At 37.1% G+C, this 14686-nt stretch overlaps 1 protein-coding gene across 5 annotated transcripts; it reads right to left on the bottom strand.

The window, feature by feature from the left end:
* Positions 1 to 741: 741 nt before the first annotated feature.
* LOC149184811 (uncharacterized) lies at positions 742 to 13869 on the bottom strand. Of its 5 annotated transcripts, none has more exons than XM_089417717.1 (4): positions 13712 to 13869; positions 13304 to 13542; positions 3485 to 3650; positions 742 to 3088 (listed from the first exon to the last, which is right to left on the bottom strand). In XM_089417717.1, the coding sequence occupies exons 2-4, from the start codon at positions 13538 to 13540 to the stop codon at positions 2637 to 2639; spliced, it is 855 nt and encodes a 284-aa protein (XP_089273843.1). In that variant the 5' UTR covers positions 13541 to 13542; positions 13712 to 13869; the 3' UTR covers positions 742 to 2636. The 5 variants fall into 5 exon arrangements, with proteins under 5 accessions (XP_089273843.1, XP_089273845.1, XP_089273844.1 ...); XM_089417719.1 differs by having other exon boundaries at positions 13342 to 13542; XM_089417718.1 differs by having other exon boundaries at positions 13633 to 13866.
* Positions 13870 to 14686: the final 817 nt, after the last annotated feature.

Genomic DNA, 14686 nt, shown 5'->3' with positions numbered 1-14686 from the left:
TATTCTACGATAAATTAACAACATACATAAATCAAACTCATCGTATGATTACAAAATCAAAATGTCTCATTGATATAGGGTAAATTCACAACACCCATCTAAACATAACAATGTCATTCTACACAATAATTTCTTCATAAAAAACAATGCATGTGCATGCCTAGCTACCACCACCAAGATCATCCTCATGATCATCTTGACCATCCTCATTACTCTAATCCACATCATCACCAACACTGCAACTATCATCATCATCTCCTCCTTCACCACCATCATCCTCATCCTCATCCTCATCATCTCCTGATATGTTGAACATAATTTGGATCATCGTCTTGGCAATCATTACCTATAGCGTTCTGACAAAAAAAATCAATATTACATGTTAGTATTAATTACATAACACAACGCATGTTTTTGTTATACAATGTTAACCATAAAATGAAGTAAGATATAATATCTAATAGTACTAAAAAATAAAATGAAAATATGGTTTAAAAGTATATTGGAAATCCAACTAAGATTACATAACATGGAGTCCATCCAAACAACAAATTCAACCCATCTCTTTTCCTGCAGCACCTCCTTTTCCAAATGATTTGGAGGTCTTCCATATTTTAGTTCCTATCAATCAGTAAATAGGGAGAAATTAGATAACAATGACTTTCTTCTAGTACAAAATTTATTAAAAAAATATCACATGTTTAATACACTTACAAAGGTTGTTATCAGTGCTTTTAAACCTTTCTGGCCACTACGATGAGTGACTTTTGTCTTGGTTAACCTCGCCTTGGATGCCTTGTCCTTAAACATAAACCAATTCAATTTATTTTCACACAAATACAAGTTTAAGATACTTATAAGTATTAATACATTCTAAATAATGTTTAATGAAAAATTCAATACCTGAATGCTCTCATTGCCGACTTTTCTTTGTGTCTTCTAGAAGAGATTCATTCATACTTAAACAAGGGGATATATTGTAACTTTTTCTAAGTTCTGAATTTTTGGATCGAATACTAGAGTCCAGGACAAATAAGGTGCTTAAACAGGTTGATATATTATATCTCGGCGTAACCTCATGGATCCTCAACGGAGTATCCAGTTGGGAAGGTTCCTACTTGCTCACCACAATCTGTATATTTTCTCCAACTTCAAAATTTTGGTTCTCTCCAGCTTCCTGGCCATTGTTTCCCTCAATTTTGGCAGGGTCAATGAATCCCTCATGTTTTCTGTTGCTGTCCATATCAAACAATTTTTCTCTAATTGGACCTGCAGCAGTTATGCCATCAACAATAAAAATGCTTTCCTGGCATGCTCCCTTCATGGATTTGACTAAAGATCAGTAGCAGGAGTTACAGGTGGTCGAGGTTCAGGAGTAGATGGGTGGGGTTCAAGAAAGCAGTAAAAGGAGCTAAAGAGGGATCTCCTAGTGTCCAAACAGGACTAACTGCTTAAAGACTGGGATCTGCTAATGACAGATTGCTCACCCGGGGTCTCAGGATCAGCATGAAAATATTGAAACCATATTCCACAGAAGTGAGATCTTGAAACCATCCAGCATTCTCTCCCAAGTTCCCAGCATCTGGGAGATGAAGGTTGGTATTTCAAGTCCTTCACTTTCGTACCTCCGATGAGTGGATTATCCAGAACGAGGTTTCGAGAAAGGCAGGCAAAAAAGAAAATCAGAGTGTTTTTTGTATTCGGTAGCATCTGAAGTTCTGGTCTCCAACAAGCTAATCACTCCCACTAGAAAGCCATAATGAAATTTCCATATGTGAAATTTCTATAAAGACTCTGAGCCTTTTGTTTTGAAATCCTGTAATATGTATACCGACTGAATGTAAATGTTTGTTCACTAATAGGAAAACAAGGTTACTATCTATTAACATATTTCTTAATAGTGAAGAATTGCATTGAACTTCTTTGTGCTATACATATGAATTCTCAGATACTATAAAATATCCGCTGAAAACTAGAACACCTCTAGTTATACTTCAGTTTATAGATCAACTAAAGCACAGGCAAACAACCTTATGTCAGACAACAACATCAAATAATTCTGTAGCCATTGACTACAAGATTTGACCACTTTTGACTACAAAACTAACCAAGGCCATCTCGGTGACAACAGATAAAAGAAAGCAGAGAAAATTTGTGTTATGTATATGTTATCTCTTATGCATACAATATTATTATGTGCCTATGGAAAGATGGAACCTCTGCATTTCTTTGGATTTAGGCTATATCATTTTCCTTGAATTAACTAGGTGATTTTTTATTTTTTTTCTCATGTAGTAGGTGCTCCAAGGACATAAGGACTCAGTGTATTCTCTTGCATCTTATTGTCTCAATAGGATTCTGAGCTTGGCCACACTTGTGTATTTTTATTTTCAATAAATTGAAATTGGGATTCTCACTCTGAAAATATATGAGGGAAAAATATAAACAATACTTGCAAATTGATAGATAAGATCGTTGTTTATCATATGGTAGTATTTAATGATAAAAGTCTGTGCTACAAAAAAACATTGCTTTGCATGAACGAAAACAATGGCTACATAAGATTTTCCTAGATGATATCCTTATCCCATTTGCACAGTCAGGTTTCTGTCAAGGTCTGCACCTGACACTTTCTCTCAGAGCTTAGCAGCACCAATGAGGATACTCTTCATACAGTTAATTAAAGTTTGCATTTGTTTTCTGGAATGCAAAGATGCGGGATATACACATGCACAATCCAAAGCTCCATTTCTGACTGTATCAAAAACTGCAAGAGAAGGTCCTACTCCATGAACAGAAGAGCATCCCATATAATCCTCTAAACCTATTTCCCTTTTCAATTCATCCATTTCGTCCACCATGGGACCTTCAAATACAACAATAAGTGAAGTGCGAAATGAAGATGATGGAGTTAAATAAGGATGTTGAATTGCTTGGCACATAAGGAAGTTGACATCACTCATGTCTGTGAAATGTTTTCGATTCCTCATAGATGTATCAAGTGCATTTGAGCATTGTCTGGCCAGCTCCCAAAAGTCCCCTGTTTCATTGATATGATGGGTATTCATAATAGCAGAATGGTAGAAACCTTCATGCCCACAAGAAACCAAAATAAGGGTCAAGGGAAGCAATACAAATATTCACACAACTGATCAGAAGAAAATTAATAAAAAAATAAAGGGTATACAAATTGAGATATACTAATACTGTTTGTAGCTGATAGAACCACACACAATTGCTTTCTTACTGAATACAAGTGTATCTGTACAACATATATACCATGAACAACATGACTGCTCACACTAGAAAAACCCAGTTCATAGAGTGCAAGAAATCATGCCATAAATAAATTAAACCTACAGAAACCGATAACTGTAAATAAATACAAAAACATACTGTGAAAACTAGACAAAACTTTGAAGCAGCAGTGGTAATTCAAAATAAAATAAAGCAATGTGCAAATATGGAATTGGCAAAACCTTACCAACACTATGATCAGATAGGCTGCTGCCAACGAGGCTTCTGCAGTCAACCAGAGTTATGACAGAGTAATGCTCCCAGCGATTGCCAAGCTCCTTGAGAACGGAAGTGGCTTTAAGCCCAGCTGCTGTTAAAGCTCCACACATTGTTGTTCTTTCTGTCTTGCAAACCTGTGATGGCAATCCATCAACATCAAAATTGATACTCATGAAATCATAGAACTTATAGTTCATTAATTTATAATGATATAACATAGAGAACAAAACCTAGTGTGCATTTACTGGCATTAACAATGCACAAATGTAAGACCTCATGGACTATAAACTCTTTGTGGACAATAAACTCTATTAACATGGAAGATAATAGACTTTATGGCCTAGCTATCACTAGGCTATAGACCTTATGGACTTCCTATCCACAGTTACAGAACAATTCCTATCCTCTTCATTGACCTAGATACTAGGAAATAAACCTTATGGACTTCATATCTGCATAACATAATTCCTATCCTCCCCATATGACTTCTCTGACACTACTAAATCAAACAGTACACAGTATTGGATATTGACTTGCAGCAATGCTACAAAACTATCTATAAATCTATCAGTACAGATTATCAACTTACATTCTCAAGCTGAGCTGTCCTCTCTGAGCATAAGCACAGACAAACGATTTGCGAATGGCGAGGAGAATTAGGATCTTCAAATGGCAAATTGGCATGCCTCCTGGACCCCAACGAATATCCCAATAAGTCAACCCCATGAGCCCAGAAGGGCTTGTTGGCCTGGCCTCTGGGAATTGCATCCTCTATAGCCATAAAATTTAGGTTTTCTTCATGATATCCATTCTTCTCTGTCTGAGAATTGGTTTCATATAAAGATCTATAAAGATCTTAGAAATTTCTATAAAGATCTTAGAGGCTAGATCAGTGTGAAAGAGGGAGAGAGCCAACAAGTACCATGGATAGTGAGTAGGTTTCATATCTATAGTCTCTTTATTACAGGATGGTATAACATTACTAATCAGTGAGGCACATAGACCAGTGTACATGTTTCCACCAAGAAAGCTCATAACACAAAGACTAATCGCCCGGTTGGATTCTTCCCTACACCTGCTTTGGCTGGATCGAATCCCTATATCGGGAGTACTGCCAGCGGGGAGGTGGGCCGGCATCTAGCTAGTCCAAATCATCCATCCAGGCACATCAATCTCAATTTTATGTTTGAAGTGACAGGCAGGCCCCTGACTTATAAAGGGTTCATTCATGCGCTCGTTCTCGCTTATTGATCGGATTACCTTATGGATGCTCGACACCTTGATGAGGTCTGACCTAGATCGGATGCCCAGCTATATCGGATGGGCGGCGAGATGAGGGATGTTTCTGCTCAAGCATTGATTGACTAAGCTAGTTTTTTCCTACAGGATTCCAATCGGGGCCAACAGGATAGATAGATTGGGCTGATTCCATCCATAGGTTCAGATTAGTGCGTTGCCCTACTTACTATTATTAGGCGACCCCTATTCTTATTTGAGCTCTTCCAACCTTTTCACAATGGCAAGCAATTACCGAATCCACAATGGCTGGCAAGAGCGCCCCCAGCTTACTCCTATAGCTATGGCCAGATCTTCCAATCACCTGGGAAAGCCGAACAAAAGAAAGTGAGGGGCCCTACCGCTCCAGGAGCAATCAGCCAGCACACCGGTGCTCCACCTACTGGCCAAATTAGATATAAAAGGAGGACGTTAATACCAGTTCCCCATTCATCCCGGAATTCAGATCTTTTGACCGGGAATAAGAATCTCGCTTGACCAATCTTGCACATAAAGACTCGTTACGTAACGTATCCTCTCTCTTGCGACCGAAAGGAGCTAAGGAACCAGTAACTAAGATGGGTGGGGTTCATGAAAGCAGTAAAAGGAGCTAAAGAGGGATCTCCTAGTGTCCAAACTGGACTAACTGCTTAAAGACTGGGATCTGCTAATGACAGATTGCTCACCCGGGGTCTCAGGATCAACATGAAAATATTGAAACCATATTCCACAGAAGTGAGATCTTGAAACCATCCAGCATTCTCTCCCAAGTTCCCAGCATCTGGGAGATGAAGGTTGGTATTTCAAGTCCTTCACTTTCATACCTCCGATGAGTGGATTATCCAGAACGAGGTTTTGAGAAAGGCAGGCAAAAAAAAAAATCAGAGTGTTTTCTGTATTCGGTAGCATCTGAAGTTCTGGTCTCCAACAAGCTAATCACTCCCACTAGAAAGCCATAATGAAATTTCCATATGTGATCTGTATGTTTCTACACTCAACATCTGCATTGCACTCCTTATAAACCATCTCCTAAAACCACTGTATCAATGCATACTAAGCTCACCAGAAATCTTTCTAATAATGACCATAGCTCCTGTAGGGATGGTATCGCCATAATGCATGCCACAGCAGTAACACACTAAAGCCTACTAAAAGAGAAAGCTTGGATTGTGGTGTGACTCCCTAGCATATGTGTTATACAATAATCCACCTCTAGCCCTCTAAGTAGCTCTATAATGTATCTCTCCTCGCATCAGTGCCAAAATATGTCGCAGAGAAGCAATGTAGGTTGATGCCATTCATTCAAACCGACTTTGTTGTAGAGGAACGTGTCAGTCAACCTGTGTGTTAATGTTATACATATTGCAAAGGAACAAAGTCTTATACATCGTGAGCCATATGAACTGTGTAGAGCCAAGAGCCATCGGTAATAGAATTGGCAGTAACAACATACCAAGCAGCTCTGCTACTGCTGTTCAATGAAGCTACGAAGATGAGCTGTGTAGAAATTAAATTAAATCTCTGAGATATTTTCTGGAAGAGAATCATCAATACCTGAACAAAATAATGCATCATTACTCTCCATAAGATTTGGCTTATCTAATGGATCACTAAAGTCCAGTACCAAACAAAGAATTCAAGCAAGAAGACATATCAAGGCCTTCTGTAAGCATAGGCATCTTCAATGGAGCACCCATGTTAGAAGGTTCCTGGTTGCTAGCCACTGTGTCTACTTTCACAAGTTGTATATTTTCTCCAACTTTGAATTCTTGTGTCTCTTCAGCTCCATTCTGTACAGATTGTTCTTCCTAGTCATCCTTACTACCATACTTGAAACAAGTCATTCATACTACTGAAATGGAGCAGCCCCGCTGCTAGATAAAGCTCAAACTTGACGAAGATCTTCTTACTGTTATTCAAAACTTTTTGCAGGGTTATGATTTGAAACCCTGCTTCGAATGAAACCCCAAGTGTAGAAGATAGTTTTGATTTTGAAATGCTAATAGTACAGACAGTGGATGTCAACAATATCACTGACTCCCAGAACAATCTGCCCATGCATACACTCTTCCTTGATTATGATATTGAAGATAGGCAAAGGAGGTAATACCAATGAGATAGATCAATGCTTCAGAGAATGAAGATCGGTGGATACTCCTGGACTTGTTATGGAGATTGAAGACACAGTAAAAGTCTGACATTCCTTAGAAGTGAAGTCAGATGATCTTTGGTATCATCGATATTTGTTCCTTTCACTTCTTCATAGGCACCTTACTAGCTAGTGCCAGTGAGAAGTATCAGTGAGTTCTGAGGGAGCAACATATATTTTCTTACTATTCCAACTATATGCCCTAGACTTGAATCTAAACAGCGAATTGTCAACAATGGTGTCTTGTCACTTAAAAAAAAAACTCAACAGTGCCTTGTGTATCTTAAATTCAACAAGTTTATTTATGTTGATCTCTGTAAGATTACAGTCTTCATTAGGAGTTCTTTCCATGGTCATATAAGATGATGCCATTTGATGTTATTGGTTAGATTACATATAAACATCGAATTCTCAACAATGGTGTCTTATCACTTAAAAAATACTCAACGGTGCCTTATGGATCTTAAACTCAACATGTTTATTTATGCTGGTCTCTGTAAGATTACAGTCTTCATTAGGAGTTATTTCCATGGTCATATAGGATGATGCCATTTGATGCTATTGGTTAGATTACATATATATGGTGTATCGATTCCATATTAACTATGCATCAGTGCCAAAATATGTCGCAGAGAAGCAATGTAGATTGATGCCATTCATTCAAACTGACTTTGTTGTATAAGAATGTGCCAGTCGACCTATGTGTTAATGTTATACATAATGCAGAGGAACAAAGTCTTATACATCGTGAGCCATATGAACTGTGTAGAGCCAAGAGCCATCGGTAATAGAATTGGCAGTAACAACATACCAAGCAGCTCTGCTACTGCTGTTCAATGAAGCTACGAAGATGAGTTGTGTAGAAATTAAATCTCAACTAAATTTGGAAGATGAAGATCTTATTCAACTTCTGTATTTAGTTTCATGTGGCAAGATCGAGATTCTTCTAAAGGAACCTAGCACTGCAACAATATCTACAAGTGATAATTTTGAATTCAATCCTCCCTTTTCGCACAAGTTGAAAAATATTAAGATTCCACTTACAGATATGAATGCAAATGAGAGGAATAGAGTGATTGAAAATGTAAAAGAAGACAGACATTTCTGAATAGATTCAACAATAGTTCTCATCATGAAGGCTAGAAAAATCTTACCTCAGCAACAACTATTGAGTGAGTGTGTTGAACAGTTCCAAAGCACATTCAAGCCCGAACTTAAAGCAATAAAATCCAGAATTCAGGACTTGATCTCAAAGGAGTACCTGGAACGTGACAATGAAAACAGTAATTTATTGAGATATATAGCCTAATATCATTGATTGAGATGCAAGTCGAAAACAAATCTGTAATGCAACATATGGTTAATTTTGTTTTATTTTAGAGAAATAAAACATATCACAGATTGGATTTTCCATGTGAGTTCGACTGACTAACATAGAAATACTCTGTTTTGCAATAGAGGATGAAGAAGTTTTCCAGGTCAGCTAATCAGTCACCCAGTTCTACCTTAAAGAGGAGGGACTTAGATAATGCACGGTTTTTGTGCCACAACTCATCAGAGGAGAGAACATTGCTCGACTCATGCTACTGTTCCTTAAATTTTGTTTTATGTTTCAGACAGGGAGTTCCATCCCTTCGTCTACAAGGAAATAACATAAAGTGGTGATGGATCGATATAGAAGTTAAAATTATTTGGATCTAAAGGAGTGGTGGTTTTATCCACTACTCCAGCTAGTGCCTAAAAAATATAAAATTTGGGTTTGGTGGTTATGAATTCCATTGTCACTGAAGGTAGGTATAGCCTAATTTTGGTGTCCACCAGAAACCTATCAATTACTTTGGCTATACCCTCTTTACCCTTCCTTTCATTACACCAATCTTACAAATAACATGCACTTTCAGAACCTAGTCAAAGAGCCCCCAACTCCAATGGTTTTTCAGACTGGTTATGATTTGAAACCCTGCTTCGTCTGAAACCCCAAGTGTAGAAGATAGTTTTGATTTTGAAATGCTAATAGTATTGACAGTGGATGTCAACAATATCACTGACTGCCAGAACAATCTGCCCATGCATATGCTCTTCCTTGATTATGATATTGAAGATAGGCAAAGGAAATTATACCAATGAGATAGATCAATGCTTCAGAGAATGAAGATCGGTGGATACTCCTGGACTTATTATGGAGATTGAAGACACAACAAAAGTCTGACATTCCTTAGAAGTGAAGTCAGATGATCTTTGGTATCATAGAGATTTGTTCCTTTCACTTCTTCATAGTCACCTTACTAGCTAGTGCCAGTGAGAAGTATCAGTGAGTTCTGAGGGAGCAACATATCTTTTCTTACTATGCCAACTATATGCCCTAGAATTGAATCTAAACAGCGAATTGTCAACAATGGTGTCTTGTCACTTAAAAAAAAAACTCAACAGTGCCTTGTGGATCTTAAATTCAACAAGTTTATTTATGCTGGTCTCTGTAAGATTACAGTCTTCATTAGGAGTTCTTTCCATGGTCATATAAGATGATGCCATTTGATGCTATTGGTTAGATTACATATAAACATCGAATTCTCAACAATGGTGTCTTGTCACTTAAAAAATACTCAACGGTGCCTTATGGATCTTAAACTCAACATGTTTATTTATGCTGGTCTCTGTAAGATTACAGTCTTCATTAGGAGTTATTTCCATGGTCATATAAGATGATGCCATTTTGACGCTATTGGTTAGATTACATATATATGGAGTATCGATTCCATATTAACTATGCATCAATGCCAAAATATGTCGCAGAGAAGCAATGCAGATTGATGCCATTCAGTCAAACTGACTTTGTTGTAGAGGAACGTGTCAGTCGACCTGTGTGTTAATGTTATACATAATGCAGAGGAACAAAGTCTTATACATCGTGAGCCATATGAACTGTGTAGAGCCAAGAGCCATCGGTAATAGATTTGGCAGTAACAACATACCAAGCAGCTCTGCTATTGCTGTTCAATGAAGCTACGAAGCTGAGCTGTGTAGAAATTAAATCTCAACTAAATTTGGAAGATGAAGATCTTATTATGAGGCCGAATTGACTGGGTTTGGCTGAGCTCATTTGGAGGAGATTTTTGTTGGTTTGACTAGCATTAACTTTCTGGTTACAACATCTTGTTAACTGTTGTTTGGCTGGACTGTTTTGATAGTGATTGGGCAAGTAATTTTGTATGATGTACTCTCTCTCTCTCTCTCTGTGCTGAACTTTTGAAGAATAATAAGAAGATTTGATCAAAGGGTTTTCCCCACATTGGGGTTTTTCTCTAGCATCCGCCAAATATTGTGCCCTCTTGTCTTGACTTTTCTTATTCTTATTGTTTATGTTCTATCTGCAAACACTCTCAATATTTATGTGATTGCTAATCTGGAAATTTATATTGGGCTAATAAGGAAAATTGACGTAAATTGCTCTAAAGCATAAGAACATACCATTGTTATCTAAAATTAACAATCATTCTATAATCAGCATGATTAAAATGTAGAAAAATGTTATGGAGTGTCCAAGTAGTGTAGAACAGAGAAGCAAGAAAAAATACCACAAGACAACCATAGGGTTGATAGAACCATGTTTAGGCACATTAGATATTGCGTGGTGACAGAGTCTTACACCTTTGAAAGGAATATTTGTTTCCCTACATTTCTATTGAACAAATACAAACCTGAATATGTTCTAAGGACTATCATGGAGGGAGTCGAGATGACCCACAGGACCCATAGCTGAATATACAAGGGGATTTCAATGCTGGAAATCTAGTTTATAGCATAGTAGCAAGATTTGGTCATATTGCTCTTTATTATATGGAAATTTGGCAACAGTACAAAATTCAGTATGTTTTCACTGCAATGTAGATACAGAACAGTTCACTTACCTTATAATGTCTTTGATACCCATCAACATATAAGCCCCAAAAAAACAGAGCAAAAACCTCAAAAAAATAAAAATAACAGTAAGAAAACACTTAAAAATAAACTACATTGCAAAATTTTCAAAGAATAAATTGCTTTTTCTGGTTTTAGTGTGTTCTGAGGATGAAATTCTTCTAAAATATGGAACAAAACGCTTATTTTCATACTGAGAAATATAGATTTCCATATTGGAACCATGCTGCATTTCTTTATTAGGTATTTTCCATACTGAGTTGTATTTGAATACATATTCGGATTCAAATTTTGCTACTATGGTTTATAGCCATTCCTAGTTACACGTATGCTGAAATCAGGGAGGTCAAGGTAATCAGATAAATTGTCACAACAATTATGAACAAGAGGCAACCTTCCTTGAAATTCTTGAACCTCCAGTAATCAGAAAAATTGTCACAACAATTATGAACAAGAGGCAACCTTCCTTAAAATTCTTGAACCCCCTACCCTTGCCTGGATTTGCTCACGGCGCCAATCAGTGCTCATGTACATGTACATCAAAATATTTATTATATAATTAACTATAAATTTGTTAACATTAAAAGGACAAATAGATCCTCTGTTCATGTAGAGATGCTCACTGACGACCATGTTGACAATGGCGATGAGAGGGAGAAACTGTCGTGATATCCAATCTTCAATATGCATATTTTAGATAATAAAGACTGACCTACTAAGTTAACCAAGTAGCTGTTATACAAAGTACACATAAATGAAGCTCAAAGCTAAGAGATTTTTTTCTCACTTTCTTTGCTTCCCACACAAACTATTACTCGATTTCGATTTTTCTTATTAGATTCCAAAATTTAATGAAATTATCTGGCTGGGAGCATTGTTGCAATGCATGGCTTTTATCCACTATCTCCACTACAAATTTTGAAATGACAACAAAAAATCCATTAAGACCGGAATCTCCCCACAACAGTGAAAGCAGAGTTCATTATTCAAGAACAAAGTAAAGCGAACCAAATACTCTAAGAGCAGGACATGCATGAGTCCTCCAGACCCAGATCCACTAGATTGATTGCATCATTTTTTCAGCTGGATGAAGCATCGATGACCCGGTAGATGCACCAGTCATGAGCAAAAATAACAGACGATCAGTGATTCAGAAGCACCCTTACCAAGCACAGTTGAGATCATCCAGATAATCCACAAGGCCATCTAGGTATGCTATCTTACAAAAGCTATAATTCTCAGCTTATATCTTGTAGACACTAGACAGACACCCATCACCAGGGTTCTCCCTTCCACACGTAACCCGTCAAACTTTGCAGTCCGATGAGCTTCAATAAAGTTTGCCAGGATAGAATCCAGCCTGGTTTATGGCCCTGCATACCTCTCCTTTGACGCTTAGATAAATTAGGACTTATTTATTTTCTAGGCTTCTGCTATTAGTCTCGTCTTCATTGTATCAGGTTTATCTGTTATTATAACCCTTGAAAATCTGATAAGGAAATCCAAGAGATGCTTCTCCATATTTGTGAATGGCATTCTTCGTAAAACTGTTGACATAGACTAGTGCACCTAAATCTGGGGGATTTAAACTGGTTACCTACTAACACGTAACCAGAACCAGCCAGATGCTTGTCTTCATTGTATCAGGTTTATCTGTTATTATAACCCTTGAAAATCTGATAAGGAAATCCAAGAGATGCTTCTCCATATTTGTGAATGGCATTCTTCGTAAAACTGTTGACATAGACTAGTGCACCTAAATCTGGGGGATTTAAACTGGTTACCTACTAACACGTAACCAGAACCAGCCAGATGCTCAACAACATTGGCTACAAACAATTGAGATAATCACCCCTTTGTTATTTTATCATTCGTCATTCTGTTAAATCTGAAATCTTATTTGTAGTCTCTCCTTTTCAGCGAATACCTTTAAGCACTCCAGCATCAATATATAGTTTTAGTCCCATTAACCTAATGTCCTTTCATCATTTGTGGACATTTATATAATTTATTTCTTTATTCCGAAATTCTTCTTAAAATTATTATTTCCATTTCTTTATGAACCTTCTGCTGTCGAGCAATTGGTGTTATTTTGAGCAAAATAATTTGTAAACGAAGTTTCTTGGTTAGTGAAAAGCCCGCCAAAAGTACCTCTACGCCAAGTAGATCCCTGGAAAGTGTCTATCTCTCAATGTTAGTGACATCTCAACGCATTCACCCATTCGGGAGCTTTCGTAGGCAGTCAGCGTCGTATGTAGAGCATCTAGCTCGGCGGGCCTCACAGTTTGTGAGGAAGAGTGAGCAGATCGCAGAGTATTTGCTTATTTCACTCCTTTCGGAAAACCTATAAATTTTTTAAAGTAACTGCTACTTACGAATCATAAGTTTTTTAAAATAAATTCTACTTAGTTTCAGATTTTTAGATTTTTAAGGGGTTTTACCGACCCAGAAATAGAGATTCAATAAATGGAAGAGAAGCTTACTGATGGTGACATCGCCGTCGGGGCTCTGGAGCATCTTGTCCATTCCCTTGGGGCCGAGTGAGGTGCGGAGGATTCTCGCAACGGACCTGGCAGCCGCAATGTTGGCCTTCTGAGCATCTAAGCCTTTGATTCGGGTCTTCTGCTCCTGCTCCTTTATTATGATAAATGGCCTCCCGTACTCATCAAATGCCAGCGCCATCCCTGCAAACAGTAACAGATTGCAGCACAGAGATTAAAACCTAAACATACAAGAGTGGCTGCTAAAAACACACTGGATTTTGAACCAGAAACCTGAAATGCATGTACTCCTCTCTGTGTGGAAGACTGAATGTGCGGGTGGAAATCCATTGAAGTTAAAAATGGAACATACCTTGGCGCCGTCAATGGACTGAAGAACCGATCGTGGGGTTCGAGTGTCTGCTACTGGTGAACCCTAATTCGCAAATCTCTGCAATCTCGTTTTCACTCCCGCCCTGCGAAAAGCGAACAGATCCTCCTTCTTGTTCTAGAACGTAAACGAAGTTTGGGTTGGGAGGGGTTTTGTAAAGAAAAGTAAAGCTTTACCTTTTTCAAAAATGCTAATTTCATAGTGAAAAACAGTAAATACATTTTTTTATTTTCACATCACTAGTTAAGTAGCTATATAATGTTTTTGGTTCTTGGTTAGGTTGGAAAATATTTATATAAATATAATTTTATGGTTGTTGTTTAAGTTTATTAGGTGTTATTAAAACAATAAATACATTTTTTTTATTTTCACATCACTAAAGAAGTAACTATATAATGTTTTTGGTTATTGGTTAGGTTATAAAATATTTATAATAATAATAATATAATTTTATGGTTGTTGTTTAAGTTTATTAGGTGTAATTTTTTTTAATTTCAATTTAATAATTTTTAAATGGAAAAATATGATTTTAATTTGGTTGTATTGAAAATATTTATATGTTTTTACATATAAGGTGGGTGCAAACAAAGGAGAATATATAGTAAGTCTATTTAATAGTTAATAACAAGTGTTAATTTCTTAAAATTATATGATAAATTTGAAAGGAGTAGGGTATGTATCTTTTTTCGGGTGAAATATATTAAAATTATTGTGTGAATGGGGTTGTAAGACCCTATATTTTCATCCTGGGAAAATATAGTCCTCTCTTAGCCACTTGCATAGTTTAGATTGTCATAAGCAAAGTAGGTACATTGTCTTAAGATGTAAACATTTCATTTTAAGCAGTGTCATAATGTGGTTTCAGCGAAGCATTAAAAGATGGAATGAGCATGCGCATTTGGGATGCTAGTGTTATATTCAGTGTGAGGCATGATTGCACGTCTAAGAAGACTCTAA

Source organism: Pinus tabuliformis, chromosome 3_2, assembly GCF_031772625.1.
Source record: "Pinus tabuliformis cultivar Carrire ecotype Pingquan chromosome 3_2, CPIR1, whole genome shotgun sequence".
Taxonomy (NCBI): domain Eukaryota; kingdom Viridiplantae; phylum Streptophyta; class Pinopsida; order Pinales; family Pinaceae; genus Pinus; species Pinus tabuliformis.
This window is presented reverse-complemented; position numbering and strand designations above follow the sequence as displayed.

What these genes read in the sequence shown, in the direction of transcription:
- LOC149184811 (XM_089417717.1), bottom strand. Translation starts at nt 13,540, where the DNA reads ATGGCGCTGGCATTTGATGAGTACGGGAGGCCATTTATCATAATAAAG. An exon ending in TATTGAATCTCTATTTCTGG is followed by an intron (nt 3,651 to 13,303) that starts GTCGGTAAAACC and finishes TTGCCATCACAG; the next exon opens with GTTTGCAAGACAGAAAGAAC. An exon ending in CCTATCTGATCATAGTGTTG is followed by an intron (nt 3,089 to 3,484) that starts GTAAGGTTTTGC and finishes GTGGGCATGAAG; the next exon opens with GTTTCTACCATTCTGCTATT.